The sequence below is a fragment of the Stegostoma tigrinum genome, chromosome 1 (genome assembly GCF_030684315.1).
Source record: "Stegostoma tigrinum isolate sSteTig4 chromosome 1, sSteTig4.hap1, whole genome shotgun sequence".
NCBI lineage: Eukaryota > Metazoa > Chordata > Chondrichthyes > Orectolobiformes > Stegostomatidae > Stegostoma > Stegostoma tigrinum.
In genome coordinates this window covers 160042291-160060325 of record NC_081354.1, presented here as the reverse complement: position 1 = coordinate 160060325, position 18035 = coordinate 160042291, and the positions used below count along the sequence as shown (strand labels likewise).

At 42.0% G+C, this 18035-nt stretch overlaps 1 protein-coding gene across 10 annotated transcripts in view; it reads left to right on the top strand.

Moving 5' to 3' along the window:
- ctif (CBP80/20-dependent translation initiation factor) overlaps positions 1-18035 on the top strand; it is a 357703-nt gene that overhangs the window by 306445 nt on the left and 33223 nt on the right. For all 10 annotated transcript variants that reach the window (XM_059649773.1, XM_059649791.1, XM_059649797.1 and 7 more), the window contains one exon: positions 12495-12942. In XM_059649773.1, coding sequence (XP_059505756.1) covers positions 12495-12942 — 448 coding nt within the window. The remainder of the gene's footprint in view (positions 1-12494; positions 12943-18035) is intronic.

The following is an 18035-nucleotide window of genomic DNA, read 5'->3' as shown; positions in this document are numbered from 1 at the left end:
GCCTTCTTGGTGGAGAACCAGGCCTTTAGAAATTCCCGAGCATGTCTCTGTTTGGCTTGTTCTCCTTGTTTGTGTGTATGGATGTGATCGAGTATTGGTTGTGTCTTTTTGTTGCTCGTTGGTGTTCTTGTAACCAGTTCCCTTCCTGTCTGTCTAATGTAATGTTTGTTGCAGTTCTTACATGGAATCTTGTATGTTACGTTGATTCTGTCCATCGTGGGTAAGGGGTCTTTGGTTCTTGTTCGCAGGTGGTGTAGCATCGATGTAGGTTTGTGTGCTACTCTGATGCTCAGTGGCCATAGGAGTCTTATGTTCAGATACAATCTTGATGTACGGTAACATGACAAGTATGTCAGGGCATACAGTATCTTCCTGTTGTTAGTGTGACAGGCATCGTCAGACCCAGCTGTTCAGGTATCTGTTGTCTCTAACTGCTTGGTGTAGGTATTCTTATTCATTTTGGCGTAGTTCTGGGTTGTTGCAGTGAGTTGTGGCTTGTTTGAACAATGTTTTTACGCATTTCCGTTTGTGGATGTAAGGGTGGTTATTGTTGAAATGTATTGTGCATGTGGCTTTTCTGTATACTTTGGTAAGAAATTCTTTGTTGGCCTAGTGTTCTACCATCACGTCCAAGAATTGGAGCTGTTTGTTCTGCTTTGCTGGTGAATTTGATGCCAGTGAAAATGTTGTCTTTAAGTGGGCGTATTTCTTCTGGTTTAGTCTGTTTGGTCATAACTAAACTGTCGGATAGGTTATCACGCCTACATAGGAGCACCTATGATTGATTGTCTTTTTCTGTCAGACAGAGGCCTTTACCAGCATTGCGATGGAACTATTGCCAGCTCTTAACTAGCAGAAGTTCTATTTGGCTAAAAAACAAAAAATGCTGGAAATTTTTAGCAGGTCAGGTAACATCTACAGAAAGAGGTAAGGGAGCTAGGTTTGTTTTGGAGTCAGAATCCCACCCTGGGGATGGGAGGAATATGAGTTGAAATTAAGATTTTTACATGGCAAAGTAATTAATTGACATGAAGCAAGTTTCCTCCCCTGTTAAGGAGAGCAGGCAGGTCATTGAAGCTTGAAGGTCAAACAGACCTTCACAGGAACTTCACAATACAGGTAAGTAACTAGGAGGGCACTGCTATAAGAAGCTGTTAGCGAGTTTTGAGAAGATTTGTAGCTCAGGTTGAGGTTCTGGATGTGAGTTTGCTCACTGAGCTGGAAGGTTAGTTTTCAGACGTTTCGTCACCATTCTAGGTAACATCATCAGTGAGCCTCCGACGAAGCGCTGGTGTTATGTCCTGCTTTCTATTTATGAATAGAATATAGAATAGAAATTTATAAATAGAAAGCGGGACATAACACCAGCGCTTCGTCGGAGGCTCACTGATGATGTTACCTAGAATGGTGACGAAACGTCTGAAAACTGACCTTCCAGCTCAGCGAGCAAACTCACATCCATAAGAAGCTGTCCTTTGAAACATTTCTTCAAAAAGTTAACAAACAACGAAAAGGAACTAGGGTTGTGTTGGGAAATTATGATGGGGTATTATTTGGCTGTAAATTCACCCAGGTCTGCCAGAAATGCCAGCAGCCTGACATGGCACTGGATGTCTGCTTCCAGGCAGTTAATCTCCTTTCCCCAACCCACCATATCAGAAAACTGGGGCTAGCAGCAAAAGCATAATTGGCTTTCAAAGCGTATCTGTGACAATGTTCCCTGAAAATTACCAGTGCTGGCAATGACGTACCAATGCCATTATTTTTTGGCAGCTACATGCTTCATTCCCAATTTTGGAGATGGGAGAGATTGATGTAACTGTTGGGTTGGGGGAGGTCTACAGACAAAGAAGTAAGGTAGTGGAGACAAACAACAAAAGACAAGATCTGTGATTGAGTGAAACACAGGAGAGAGATCACATGACAAACATCTTGGAAATGCAAGTAAAGAAAGAAAAAACATATTTATAGGAGGCGTGAATAGCAAAATGAGTTCTACTAACTCTATGAAGGCACATCTTCTGGAAAAGCAGAACAATTTCCTCAGACTTGGACTAACAATAATGTTTGAACATTGAGTAACTGAAAACCTATCTATTCCACACCCACCGTAAGTAGAGCTAAATTTTCTAGCATCCAAAAATTAGTCTCCGCCACAAATACAACTCATTCCATCCCTCTATAAACAATCCACATGCTCAATGCCCCGGCAGACCTTTGTTTATGTTCATTCATGGGATGAGGGCATCGCTGGCCAGGCGGCATTTATTGCTCAGAGGGCAGTTAAGAGTCAACCACATTGCTGTGGGTCTGGAATCACATGTAGGCCAGATCAGATAAAGATGGCCATTTCCTTCTCTAAAGGACATTAATGAACGAGAGGAGTTTTTCCAACAATTGGCAATGGATTCATGGTCATCATTAGACTCTTAATTCCAGATTTTTTTTATTGAATTTGTATTCCACCATCTGTCACAGGAAGATTCCAACTCAGGTTCCCAGAACATTATCTTGGTGTCTGGTTTTACAGTCCACCAATATTACCACTAGGCCATTGCCTTCCCACTTCTTTGCTTTAGGCCTGCAGAGAAATAGATGTACAGGAGAATAGTCCTCCGCTATCCTTCTGAAAGGCGATCTGTTTAGTCCCATTTTTATACTATCTTCCTGCATATGGCTCTATTTTTTTTTGTTTTTCAGGTATATAAAACACTGTTAAAATCTATTGTGGATTCTGCTTCCACTACTGTTCTTGCATTTGTCTACCGAGACCCTGAGAACCATCTCCACACAAACTAGACCTTGTTACCTCACTGTTCAATTTTATAGGTGTTAGACATTAAACTAGCCACTGGCTAATTGACTGGTGGAAATATTTTTCCAGATTAAGTTATTCAAAATTCCTTATAACCTACTCACCATTAGTTAGACCTAGCTACCTATTTTTTTCTTTAACTAAGAAGCCCCAGTTCCTCCACATTCTAAAAGTCTCCTGTTTTCTAAATGAATTACTCTGAATTCACTACTTGCCATCTTTCCTGAAGTAGGATGCCTTTAAAACGGAAAATTATATTCCAGTGGAAGTTTAGCCAGTAATCTTTCATAGGATTTGATACTTCCTTTGGTTATTTTACACATAAGGGGGAGTTTTAACATTTTTTAGCTGGAAGGGAGCCTGGGTCCTGTATCCCACATGGGATACCACTGATGTGTTCCTTACTTAGATTCCAGCCAGATTGATGCACTTCGCTCATTTCCTGGTTGGAAGCTATGGAGAAGAGGCTTCAGAGCTATTTGATGCCAAGGTTAACTAAGAGGGGAGTTGCTGAGAGGGCATCTTGAAGCAGAGGATAGAATCTGAGGAGTTGAGGGTGGGAGGTCAGGGGTATTTGTGTTTTATCTTGGAGATCTGCAAAGAAGATACAATCCTGGTATGCGTCTGTAACTGAAGTTCTTTACAGTGCTTTAAAATGTCATGCTTCCAGCAGCTTGCCGACAGTTTGGTTTCCTTTTCTTAATCATCACAACCAGGCTCACCTAATCACAGAGAGTGAACAGAGAATAGAAACCAGACACTAGATACATGTATAAACAGATGCACTACAAATTAAACACTACAAAGAGGAGCATGGAGGCCTTAGAAGGGAGGGATGAGGCATTACTATGAGGGAGATTGGAAGGATCTTGGACAGGTGGTTGTAGTGTAGTGTATCTGATCAAAGGGGCAACCAGCAATCTTTCCTTTCCTGTAACAACCGGACCATCCCCTGTTAAATTTGAATTTCAAATGGTGAATAAAAATAAAATACACAGACTTGCTAGAACACTTAAATTGCAATCCTGTTCCCTGAGACTGAGTTCCTTGCCCACTGCTCACCCTGCCTTGGATAAAACCAAATGGGTGATTTAAAGTTGGAATTCAGATTTTTAACATTTTAACTTTACAACTGATCCCCATTCTGGGGTGTTAAAATTCCTCAAAATATCTTTCCAATATCCCAGGACTATATATGCTTTCTAATGCAGCTTTATGAATTTGTCGCACCACTTTCTTTTTAAATTAATGCATTTGAACCACCAAGTTATTCTGCTCTTCTGCCCTTTTGAAAGTTCTGCTGTTTAGCAAATCTCTTAATATATCGTTTTAGATTAGATTCCCTACAGCATGGAAACAGGCCCTTTGGCCCAACAAGAAACAAGTTTTGTTTCATTAAATTTCATCTGAATAATTTCTTCTCAATCTAATAACTTGCCTATGTCCTCAAGTAATTTACAGCCCTCTGCACAATTTACTACACTTTGTTGTACGTTCCTTATATTCAATGGTAAAACAACCCCTTTAAATGTCTCATCAATTTCAAATGAAAGGCCATCAGCCTGTAATATTAACTCTGTCTCTCCATAGATACTTCCCAATCTGCTAAGTTTTTCTAGCATGCCTGTTTGATTTTAATTCAGATTTCCAGCATCCAGAGTATTTTGCGCTTGGGTCTACATGCTTGGATATTAGATTTATACTGAAAAGTATATGATTACCAACAGAATAACTTGTCAATCTCAGCCATTTCATCTCAGATAGATATTGAGTGAAACTAGAGGGAAATCAAGGGTCAGTCCTCCCTTCCCAGTTGAAGCTTGCAATTCTTACTTATTAACAACGGCAATGCCTGAAAACAATTCTTCTATTTGCCGTACAGGTCTAAGAATATTACACACCATAGCGACAGAACAGAACTGCAAGAGATTGCAAAAGAAAGAACTTTTTCGTTTTTCAATAAGTTTTAAATCTATGTAGAGAAATACTTGCAAACACTGAAAAGTGTTGAGAATGTTTGTAACAAATAGTAGATTTCAGGCTAATTATTTTTCATTATTTTACTGAGGGTGGGCAAAGATTTTCTGAATTACCCCTCAAAGTTGGCACTGTGGCCTACATGAGTCCCAATACTGGCAATAAAAAATCGTTACAGTTCAATGCTTTACTGTCCGAACTAGCAGAAAAAATCATGACAACAGGTGTTTCAAGTGTTGAAATGCACTTTATTAAAAAAAAATGCCAGTGCTGGGTCCTCTGTTTTTTGTCATTTATATAAATAAGACCATAAGACGATAAGACATAGGAGTGGAAGTAAGGCCGTTCGACCATAAGTCCACTCCGCCATTTAAATCATGCCTGATGGACATTTCAACACCACTTCCGTGCGCTCTCCATGTAGCCCTTGATTCCTTCTGAGATCAAGAATTTGTCAATCTCTGCCTTGAAGGCATTCAATGTCCCGGCCTCCACTGCACTCTGCGGCAATGAATTCCACAAGCCCACCACTCTCTGGTTGAAGAAATGTCATCTCATTTCAGTTTTAAATTTACCCCCTCTAATTTTAAGGCTGTGCCCACGGGTCCTAGTCTCCCCGCCTAACGGAAACAACTTCCTAGCGTCCACCCCTTCTAAACCATACATTATCTTGTAAGTTTCTATTAGGTCTCCTCTCAACCTTCTAAACTCGAATGAGTACAATCCCAGGATCCTTAGCCGTTCATCGTACGTTAAACCTACCATTCCAGGGATCATCCGTGTGAATCTCCGCTGGACACGCTCCAGGGCTAGTATGTCCTTCCTGATGATTTGGATGTGAACATAGGAATGGCTAGTAAGTTTGTAGCTGACAGTGTTTAGTATGCTTGCCTTTATTGATCAAGGTATTGAGTGTAGGAGTTGGGAGGAGATGTTGTAGCTGTACAAAACATTCATTAGGCCACTTGTGGAAGACTGAGTTTGATTCTGGTCTGTCTGCTACAGGAAGGATGTTGTGAAACTTGGAAGGGTCCAGAAATTGGAGGTGTAGTGGACAGCGACGAAGGTTACCCCAGTGTACAACGGGTCCTTGATCAGATGAGCCATTGGGCTGAGGAGTGGCAGATGGAGTTTAATTCAGATAAATGTGAGGTGCTGCATTTTGGAAAGGCAAATCAGGGCAGGACTGAATGATAAGGTGCTGGGCGTGTTGCTGAACAAAGAGAGCGTGGAATGCAGGTCCATAATTCCATGAAAGTTGAGTCGTAGGCAGACAGGATAGTGAAAACAGTGTTTAGTATGCTTGTCTTTATTGATCAAGATATTGAGTGTAGGAGTTGGGAGGAGATGTTGTAGCTGTACAAAACATTCATTAGGCCACTTGTGGAAGACTGAGTTTGATTCTGGTCTGTCTGCTATAGGAAGGATGTTGTGAAACTTGAAAGGGTCCAGAAAAGATGTACAAGGATGTTGCCAGGGTTTGAGCTATAGGAAGAGGCTGAAAAGGCTGGGGCTATTTTGCCTGGAGCTTGGGAGGCTGAGGGGTGACCCTATGGAAGTTTTTCAAATCATAAGGGCCGTAGATGGGTTGAATAGTCAAGGTCTTTTTCCCCAGGGTAGCAGAGTCCAAAAGGTTTAAGGTGAGAGTGGAAAGATTTGAAAGTGAGCCAAGGGGCAACTTTCTCATTCAGAGAGTGGTGCGTGTATGGAATGACTTGCCAGACAAGGTGGTGGAGGCGGGTACAAGTACAGCTGGAAGTGAGATTGCTCGCTGAGCTGGAAGGTTAGTTTTCAGACGTTTCGTCACCATTCTAGGTAACATTATCAGTGAGCCTCTGATGAAGCACTGGTGTTATGTCCTGCTTTCTATTTATCTGTTTAGGTTTCCTTGGGTTGGTGATGTCATTTCCTGTGTTGGTGATGTCACTTCCTGTTCTTTTTCTCAGGGGATGGTAGATTGGCTCCAAATCAATGTGTTTGTTGATGGAATTCCGGTTGGAATGCCATGCTTCTAGGAATTCTCGTGCATGTCTCTGTTTGGCTTGTCCTAGGACGGATGTGTTGTCCCAATCAAAGTGGTGTCCTTCCTCATCTGTATGTAAGGATACGAGTGATAGTGGGTCATGTCGTTTTGTGGCTAGTTGATGTTCATGTATCCTGGTGACTAGCTTTCTGCCTGTTTGTCCAATGTAGTGTTTGTCACAGTTCTTGCAAGGCATTTTGTAGATGACGTTCGTTTTGCTTGTTGTCTGTATAGGGTCTTTTAAGTTCATTAGCTGCTGTTTTAGTGTGTTGGTGGGTTTGTGGGTTACCCTGATGCCAAGAGGTCCGAGTAGTCTGGCAGTCATTTCAGAAATGTCTTTGATGTAGGGGAGAGTGGTTATGGTTTCTGAGCCCTTTTTGTCTGTTTGTTTGGGTTTGTTGCTGAGAAATCGGCGGACTGTGTTCATAGGGTACCCATTCTTTTTGAATACGCTGTATAGGTGATTTTCTTCTGCTCTTCGTAGTTCCTCTGTGCTGTAGTGTGTGGTGGCTCGTTGGAATAATGTTCTAATGCAGCTTCGTTTTGTGGGTGTTGGGATGGTTGCTCCTGTAGTTCAGTATTTGGTCTGTGTGTGTTGTTTTCCTGTAGATGCTGGTTTGAATTTCCCCATTGGCTGTTCGCTCTACTGTGACATCTAGGAATGGCAGTTTGCTGTTGTTTTCCTCCTCTTTTGTGAATGTTATGCCAGTAAAGGGTATTATTGATGGTCTTGAAGGTTTCCTCTAATTTGTTTTGTTTAGTGATGACAAAGGTGTCATCCACATAGCGGACCCAAAGTTTGGGTTGGATGGTTGGCAGAGCTGTTTATTCGAGTCTCTGCATTACTGCCTCTGCTAAGAACCTTGATATCGGAGATCCCATGGGTGTACCGTTGGTTTGTCTGTAGGTTTTGTTATTGAAAGTGAAGTGGGTGGTGAGGCATAGGTCCACTAGCTTAATGATGTTGTCCTTGCTGATGAGGTTCGTGGTGTCTGGTGTATGTGTCTTCGGTTCTTCTAATAAACACTGATGACACTATTAGAAGAACCGAAGACACATACACCAGACAACACCAACCGCATCAGAAAGGACAACATCATTAAGCTAGTGGACCTATGCCTCACCACCCACTTCACTTTCAATAACAAAACCTACAGACAAACCAACGGTACACCCATGGGATCTCCGATATCAGGGTTCTTAGCAGAGGCGGTAATGCAGAGACTCGAACAAACAGCTCTGCCAATCATCCAACCCAAACTTTGGGTCCGCTATGTGGATGACACCTTTGTCATCACTAAACAAAACAAATTAGTGGAAACCCTCAAGACCATCAATAATACCCTTTACTGGCATAACATGCACAAAAGAGGAGGAAAACAACAGCAAACTGCCATTCCTAGATGTCACAGTAGAGCGAACAGTCAATGGGGAAATTCAAACCAGCGTCTACAGGAAAACAACACATACAGACCAAATACTGAACTACAGGAGCAACCATCCCAACACCCACAAACGAAGCTGCATTAGAACATTATTCCAACGAGCCACCACACACTGCAGCACAGAGGAACTACGCAGAGCAGAAGAAAATCACCTATACAGCGTATTCAAAAAGAATGGGTACCCAATGAACACAGTCCGCCGAGTTCTCAGCAACAAACCAAAAGAAACAGACAAAACGTGCCCAGAAACCATAACCACTCTCCCCTACATCAAAGACATCTCGGAAATGGCTGCCAGACTACTCGGATCTCTTGGCATCAGGGTAGCCCACAAACCCACCAACACACTAAAACAGCAGCTAATGAACTTAAAAGACCCTATACAGACAACAAATAAAACAAACGTCATCTACAAAATACGTTGCAAGAACTGTGACAAACACTACATTGGACAAACAGGCAGGAAGCTAGCCACCAGGATACATGAACATCAACTAGCCACAAAACGACATGACCCACTATCACTAGTATCCTTACATACAGATAAGGAAGGTCACCACTTTGATTGGGACAGCACATCCATCCTAGGACAAGCCAAACAGAGACATGCACGAGAATTCCTAGAAGCATGGCATTCCAACCGGAACTCCATCAACAAACACATTGATTTGGAGCCAATCTACCATCCCCTGAGAAAAAGAACAGGAAATGATATCACCAACCTAAGGAAACCTAAACAGATAAATAGAAAGCGGGACATAACACCAGCGCTTCATCAGAGGCTCACTGATGATGTTATCTAGAATGGTGACAAAACGTCTGAAAACTAACCTTCCAGCTCAGCGAGCAATCTCACATCCAGAACCTCAACCTGAGCTACAAGTCTTCTCAAAACAATTACAGCGTTTAAAAGGCATCTGGATGGGTATATGAACAGAAAGGGTTTAGAGGGATATTGGCCAATGGCTAGCAAATGGGACTTGATTAATATAGAACATCTGGTCAGCATGGACGAGTTGGACCAAAGGGGCTGCTTTCATGCTGCACATCTCTATGACGCTAAGGCAGTAGTGGGACCAACAAATTCTTAACAAAACATCTCATAGAATCATATCAAAATAGTAACTCACTGATTGTTAGAGTTGTCAACCCTTCGGGAATGGCTGATAGTCCACCAGAACCAGCCTCAGTCTCCTGGAGGCCAAACATAGCATCCCAGGAATATGTCAGCTCCCAAGACTGGCTGTCAGCCAAATAGAGATCAAACTCAAGTATGACCTGACCTTCCCACCATCAGGGAATGGTCATCAGCTAATCACGTTCCCTTAACCGGGAATCCATTTCCACACCAACTGAAAATCTTGACTGTGTGTCAGCAGATGAGACATAACTGACATATCTAGACTACCTCTAACTACTCCAGTCAGAGATGAAGGAAAGAGCATTGATTTTTGAGCCATGTTTAGACTCAGCTGAGATTAGTGAATCATTAGAACATAGAATTGTACAGCACAGGAACAGGCCTTTCAGCCCACGATGTTGTGCCGACCATGATTGCTTTTGGTCCATATCCCTCCATTCCTTGCATGGTCATGTACTTATCTAAAAGTCCCTTAAATGTTCCCATCATATGTAAAAGTCCCTTAAATACCCCTGGCAGCGTGTTCGAGACATCCACCATTCTCTGTGAGGAAAAAAATCTTGGCCCTCATATCTCCTTTGAACTCCCCCAACCCCCACCAAAAATGCATGCCCCCTAGATTTAGAGATGATTAGTATAATTAACGTTACTAATGAGTCTAAGGCAGGCTATAGCGTACTGTAGATTTGTATCCCCTGAGAATGACTGCCAGGGGAAGGAGTTGTTGAGACTCGAGCAGAATTTAGTGGAGACAGATTCATTCCCTCTCGTTCACTGTCGGGTCTCTATGGCGCAGTGGTAGTGTTCTTGCACACACATCTGAATAAGATAGACCTGGGTTTGTGTCCCACCTGCTTCAACAATGTGTGACAAGAGGTTGATTAGAAAAATATTAAATTGAATCATCAATCTAAATTAGTCTGTGATGTTTATGTGATCTTTCTACCTAATCTCAGCGTTAACCTTTCTACGCCACTTTCTAACTACTTCTAGTTTCACCTACTCACGCATATCACCACCTTTCTGTGATGTCACCTTGGCTAATCTCTCCCAGAATAGGCCCAGTCAAAAATGACAATCTGTATTGTAATGCAAAAATCGACTTAAAAGGAGATGAGAGACAAATTATGATTTACGTGACTCCTTAATTGGAAATTGGTCTCTCTGTGGTAGAACTCCCTGGATGACTCAGTCAGTAAACAAGTAGTTTTGTCCTGAGTCAGACAGACAAGGAAGGCCCCAGTTTTGATCCCTAATCTGTGGTGAGTTAATGAATCCCAACCACATCGGCAGTAGGGTGTGACAATAGATCTTCCAAAACAAGGAGGAGAAAGATCAGCCAGAGCTTCTGCTTCTTATTATCATTGCTGTACAGGAAAATATGGAGTAATGACATTAGTTGAGAACAACACCGATGGCACGTCCCTCATGAACATGTGTGCTTAATACCAATACTGTCCAATCTTGGTGTGCCATCTTACAGTTGGATTTTGAAACCAAATGACAAAGGGGTGGCACAGTGGTTAGCACTGATGCCTCATGGCACCAGGGACCCAGATTCAGTTCCACCCTCAAGCGACTGCCTGTGTGGAGTTTGCACATTCTCCCCATGTCTGCGTGGGTTTCCTCCCACAGTCCAAAGATGTGCAGGCTAGGTGGATTGACCATGCCTGTAGTGTTCAAGGATGTGTCGATTAGGTGGGTTATGGGGGATGGTTCTGGGTGGGATGTTTTGAGAGTCAGTGTGAACTTGTTGAGCTAAAGGGCCTGTTTCCACACTGGGGATTCTATGAAACTTACATTTGTATTGTGCCTTTAATAAAGTAAGATATTCAGAAGTACTTCACAGGAAGCTGACGTTCACATACAGACACATTCCAGCAGAGGTCTCTGGATAATGCCCAAGAAGAGCAGTCCTGGCTGACATTTTGTTTTAGCCCTTCATTGACAATGATTGCAATGACTGAAATGCAGCTAAGTTCACATCGACCCATACATCAAAGAAGGTCAACACAAAGAAAATTCCATATTGATCCAGGGCCCTTTCTGATCTGTGTGGGCCAATCCATATTAGAGAGTATATTCATCCACTGAACTGTTGGAAAAAACAAATTTTCTGTTTAATAAATAGTAGCACTGCAGCAAAATATATATCAGCATGTTCGAACTCTTTAAGGAAAATATTGTGTAGCACACTTGCATAGAAAAGTGTGCTTGGTGAGCTGAAGAGAGTAATAGGTAAACTTTCCGGGCAAATGCGAGGTGATGCATTTTGGACGATCAAATTCAAGGGCAAACTATACAGTAAATGGAAAAGTCCTCGGAAAAATTGATGAACAGAGAGATCAGGGTGTTCAGGTCCATTGTTTCCTGAAGGTGACAACGCAGGTCAATAGAGTGGTCAAGAAGGCATATCGCATGCTTTCCTTCATCAGACGGGGTATTGAATACAAGAGTTGGCAGGTCATGTTGCTGTTATATAGGACTTCGGTTCGGCCACATTTGGAGTACTGTGTACAGTTCTGGTCGCCACATTACCAAAAGGATGTGGATGCTTTGGAGAGGGTGCAGAGGAGGTTCACCAGGATGTTGCCTGGTATGGAGGGTGCTGGCTATGAAGAGAGGTTGAGTAGATTAGGATTATTTTCATTAGAAAGACGGAGATTGAGGGGGGACCTGATTGAGGTCTACAAAATCATGAGGGGTATAGACAGGGTGGATAGCAAGAAGCTTTTTCCCAGAGTGGGGGACTCAATTACTAGGGGTCATGAGTTCAAAGTGAGAGGAGGAAAGTTTAAGGGAGATATGCGTGGAAAATTCTTTACGCAGAGAGTGGTGGGTGCCTGGAACGCGTTGCCAGCGGAGGTGTTAGACGCAGACACGTTAGCGTCTTTTAAGATATGTTTGGATAGATACGTGGATGGGCAGGGAGCAAATGGACACAGACCCTTAAAAAATAGATGACAGGTTAGACAGAGGATCTCGATCGGCGCAGGCTTGGAGGGCCAAAGGGCCTGTTTCTGTGCTGGAATTTTCTTTGTTCTTTTATTTTGTGAGTGAATCCTGCTTATGGGATATTGCTCTTATTTGTAGGAGACAGCAGAGGACTCCAGGGGGAAACAAAGTACAGCAACAACATGGTGAGCATCAGCCGAGCAACACTAAACACAACCGAGATCACACAAGACAGTACCAGACTCCTACACCACACTCTGCAGGAAAGCAGGGTCCGCCAAATCATGGCTACAGCCAGCAGCGTCGGTGGCAGCACAACCAAAGACATTCTTCTAATGACAAGGAGTTGAACAGGAATGCCAAAGACACCAGTAATGCCCAAAGTGAGGATCCCTCACATAGCCCTGTCCAGGTGTCTGGGGAGATGCATAAGCCCACGGATCCACCCAGCAGCCCAACTCCACAGAATCTCCAGAACTCTGAAATAAGACGCAAAGACAGCATTTCAGATCGACAGGTGGACCAACCGAAAGTTAATCTTTTGGAGTCATCCAAAGATAGACTGAAAAGAAGGCTGAAAGAAAAGGTACTCATTTTCCTCTCTGTTTTCTTCAGTTCTCTCCGAAAACAAAACTTCCACACAGGTTACTTTTTATTATTTTGTACTGTTTTTATTATTAATTTAATATATCTTCCACTTAATCAGAAATTAAATTCACAAATGGTGGAACAGTAAATAGGGCTTCACCTTCTTCAATCAATTTTCCTCTTGCTTGAGTTCAAAACAGTTAAGTATCTCCTTAAAGCAGGTTGCAGCTAAAATTAAGCAATTTCCTATCATGTGTAGTGATTGAAATGGTATTTTCTTCTTGTTCTGAAAGTGATCTCTATTTTGTAGCTGAGATAACAAGGTATAGTGCTGGATGAACACAGCAGGTGAAGCAGCATCAGAGGAGCAGGAAGGCTGACGTTTTGGGCCTAGACCCTTCTTCAGGAAATAAAATAATTTTTATCAATTAATAAAATTGAACTAATATTAAAAAAAAAGTTGTGGAAGATATATTAAATTAATAATAAAAAGAGTACAAAATAATAAAAAGTAACGTGTGTGCAAGTATATTAAATTTTTTTTCTGAAGAAGGGTCTCGGCCCGAAACCTCAGCCTTCCTGTTCTTCTGATGCTGCTTCACCTGCTGTGTTCATCGAGCTCCACACTTTGTTATCTCAGATTCTCCAGCATCTGCAGTTCCCATTATCTGCCCCCCGCCCCAACCCCCAACACTAGGCCTTGTCATCACATGGGATGCTACAACATATAAGCCATTGTCAGCTAATAGCCCTCATTAGCAGTTATTCATCACCCCAGATTAACCTTTACCCAGTCCTTTGACTGTGAAACTGCTTTCCGCTCTCTCTTTGGCTCTAACTCCACCTACCATTTACTTTTGCCCTTCCCCTCCATCCTGCCCTCTGTATAAATATTAAACCTTATCCTAGCTACCAACAGTTTTGAAGAAGGGTCACTGGACCTGAAATGTTAACTTTCTCTCCACAGTTGCTGCCAGACCTTCCAGAAATTTCTGTTTATGCTTTTGTGTTAGATTCAAAATACTTTCTCAAACAGCACTTATAACTCCAAGTATAGCATTCACAATAGCTAAAAAATGGATCAGAGATAGTAGGAAAATAGTAGGCCGAGCAGGAAAGCTGACGTTTCGGGCCTAGACCTTTTGGGCTTTTGTGCTCCCAGGATGCTGCTCGGCCTGCTGTGTTCATCCAGCTCCACACTTTGTTATCTAGTGTGGGGTGTTGGGTTAGGACGTGGAAGAAGATGCTTAAGCTTTAAAATTGTTGAACTGGATATTGAGTCCAGAGGCTGCAGGGTTCCCCAAAAAATGAGATGCTGTTGTTCCAGTTTGCTCTGAGCTTCACTGGAGCATTACAGCCAGCCTGAGAGAGAGATGTTGGCGAGGGAACACGGTGGTCGTTAAAGTGGCAGACAACTGGAAGCTCAGGGTTGCTGTTGTAGACAGAACATAGGTTTTCTGCAAAGCAGTCATTCAGTCTGCACTTTTCTTCCCCAGTGTAGAGGAGACCAGATTGAGTGAAGTGTAGGTAAAACACTGCTTCACCTGTTTTTCACACTCTTTCGGTTCTATCTTCACCTGTTGTGTGTCACCCCACCCCACCCCTACACACCAGAGTGCTACCCTCGGCATAGATATTAACCTTTTCCTAACTACCATCAATTATAAAGAAAGATGATTTGGTCCGAAGCATTAACTCTGATTTCTTTCCACAGATGCTGCCAGACCTGCTTAATTTTCGATCAGTTTCTATTTTTGTTTTCGTTTCTGATTTACAACGTCTGTAGTCCTTTCATCTTTTTATTTGGATGCAAAAATAGGAGGTATGGTTAGTAAGTTTGCAGATGACACCAAAGTTGATGGTGTAGTGGACAATGAAGATGGTTACCTCAGAGTACAATGGGGCTTTGATCAGATGGGCAAATGAGCCAAGGAGTGGCAGATGGAGTTTAATTTAGTTAAATGTGAGGTGCAGCATTTTGGAAAGGCAAATCAGAGCAGGACTTAAACACTTAATGGTAAGGTCTTGGGGAGTGTTTCCGAACAAAGAGACCTTGGGGTGTAGGTTCATAGTTCCTTGAAAGTAGGGTGGCAGGTAGACAGGGCAGTGAAGAAGGCATGTGGTATGCTTGCCTTTATTGGTCAGTGCATTGAGTATAGGACTTGGAAGGTCATGTTGTATGTTGTTCTGTACAGGACAATGGTTAGGCCATTTTGCATTCAATTCTGGTCTCCCTGCTGTAGGAAACATGTCGCAAAACTTGAAAGAGTTCAGGAAAGATTTACAAGAATGTTGCCAGGGTTGGAAGGTTTGAGCTACAGGGTGAGGCTAACAGACTGGGGCTATTTTCCCTGCAGGGGTGACCTTATAGAGGGTTATAAAATCATGAGGAGCATCGATAAGGTGAATAGTCAAGACTTTTTCCCCAGGGTAGCAGAGTCCAAAAGTAACAGGCAAAGGTTTAAGGTGAGAGGGGCAAGATATAAAAGGGACATAAGGGGAAACTTTTTCATGCAGAGGGCAGTGCATGTATGGAATGATCTGCGACAGGAGGTGGTGGAAGTTGGTACAAATGCAACACTTAAAAGGTATCTGGATGGATCATGAATAGGAAGGTTTTAGAGGGATATTGGCCAAGTACTAGCAAATGGAACTAGACTAATGGAGAACATCTGGTCAGCATGGACAAGTTGGACTGAGAGGCCTGTTTCCATGCTGTATACCTCTGATTATGGGGATGGTTAAGAATAGTGGAATAGACGGTAACTTATCTGGATGGATTGAGAATTGATAGATGCATTCCAGTTATGCAGTCAAGTTCCAAGTCAAACACTGATTAGTGCCAGATGTAACCAGTGATATATGATAGAAATCCATTGTTATTATGGCTTTCCACGGTTTTGCTATTGGTGTGCAACTGGTGCTTTTTAGCTTCCCAGAGAAGGTTATCAGCAATGTTTTCACTCAGAGCTGTTAGAATCTGGTCAGCTGCACTTCAAAGGGTGGTGGAAGATGGCTGCATAAATAATTTTAATGGGTTTTGGACAGGCACTTGAGGATAAGGAACTGACAGATTTACAAACTAAGAGCAGAGGACTTTGCATTAGAATATTCGTTCTTTCAAACAGCCAGAACAAGCACAATGGAGAGGTTGGCCTCCTGCTTTACTACAATTTTCTAGTGATGTATCAGTAACAGATTTACTGATAACACTAAACTGTGTTGACAGATAATAAGTTGAAAGGAGGTTTATTTTCTTCAGGGAATTTAAATAAATTATGTACATTAGCTGTTACAATAGATGGACCAGGTGGCACAGTGGCTCAGTGGTTAGCACTGCAGCCTCACAGCACCAGGAACCCCGGTTCAATTCCATCCTCGGGCGACTGTCTGTGTGGAGTTTGTACATTCTCCCCAGGTCTGCATGGGTTTCCCCCAGGTGTTCCAGTTTCCTCCCACAGTCCAAAAATGTGCAGGATAGGTGGTTTGGCCATGCTAAATTGCCTGTAGTGTTCAGGGATGTGTGAGTTATAGGAGGATGGGTCTGGGTTGGATGCTCCGAGGGTTGGTATGGACTTGTTGGGCCGAAGGGCCTGTTTCCACACTGTAGGGAATATATGAATCTAATGTGGATAGTAAGTAATACATGGCCAGTAACAGTAAATATGTATGAGAAGAAAATATTGCAGAAATCTTAGAAAAAGAGGTTTGATATTCATTGTCGGTCCTATTCTGAAAGTGAGTAGCTACTGTAAAGCATCTACTAATGGGACAAGTCATGGACTCGAACTGGATGGGGTTCAACCTACAAGTATGCTGATATTATGCTGATAATTTACAGATAAGTGAAATTTTAAAGTATGAAGTTAATCTTTCATTTCCCGAAATCAAATAGGGTATAAATTCATAAGAAAAACAATTGCTGGCTTTAAAAGACTTTTATGAAGAAAGATTCATGTGACTGAATTAAGTTTTATCAGAGAAGATAAAAAAGACATGATACTTGCCTTGCAAATAATATTGAAGCAAACAAGCTATTTAAATTGAAAATGAATGTTGTATTAGAAGTCATGGATAAAATTTGCAAGCCTTGAGAAACATTAGAGATTGGACAAAGATTTCCCCTCCCACTGTCAAAGAATAGTCAATTTTCAGATCATGCTCCAAGAAGGGAATTAATTTGGAGTTAATTAGCATCTTTAAAGGGGACTAGATTAATATCTATGGAGTAAATGGATTGAGGGTTTTTTAAAAAGCATATTAATAGCAACACTTTGATTTTTGTTTCAAGGAAAGTAGTAGAAGGAGCTTCATGTTCCTCAAATTAAAGGATCACCAGGTGGGAGTGGTAGAACTCAAGGTTAGAGGCCCTAATTAGAATAATCACAGTCTGAAAGCCTGTTGGTTCAATTTCTGAATTTAGTCCTTTAATCCAGTAAAATTTGTCACCGACGTGGTTTTTAGGGAGTATTTTTGTGCTGAAGTTTAAAATTTAAGGAATGTATTTGTTGTGGCAAAAACAACTTCAATTTGAGAGTGATAACAAAGTGTGTAGCTGGATGAGCACAGCAGGCCAAGCAGCATCTTAGGAGCACAAAAGCTGACGTTTTGGGCCTAGACCCTTCATCAGAAAAACCTCATGATGTAAAACTACCTGCATTGAATTGAGTGGTGACATTTTATTCTGGTTTTAACATCTTTCTAATCTGTTGGACTGTGTTTCTGTTGTCTTGGACAATGTTATCCACGTAAGGCATACTAATTATAGGTTTCACACATATCATTTATTTTCAAATGCTCGGAGGAGCAAAAAAAAGGTCGGCATACTGACTTTTACTTGCATCCAGAGCATGAGTGGACGTGTGAAATTAGGACAGTTGTCCATTTTCTGTCATTACTTTGTAACGAATGCAATGCATCTAAATTGCCAGAAATGGAGTTAGTTACACAAAGCAATTAGGAGGAGGGATGATCTATTGTAACAAGAACAAAGTTGCTGGAAAAGCTCAGCAGGTCTGGCAGCATCTGGCTGAACTTTCAGTTCTGAGGAAGGGTCACCGGACCCGAAACATTAACTCTTTTTTTCCTTCA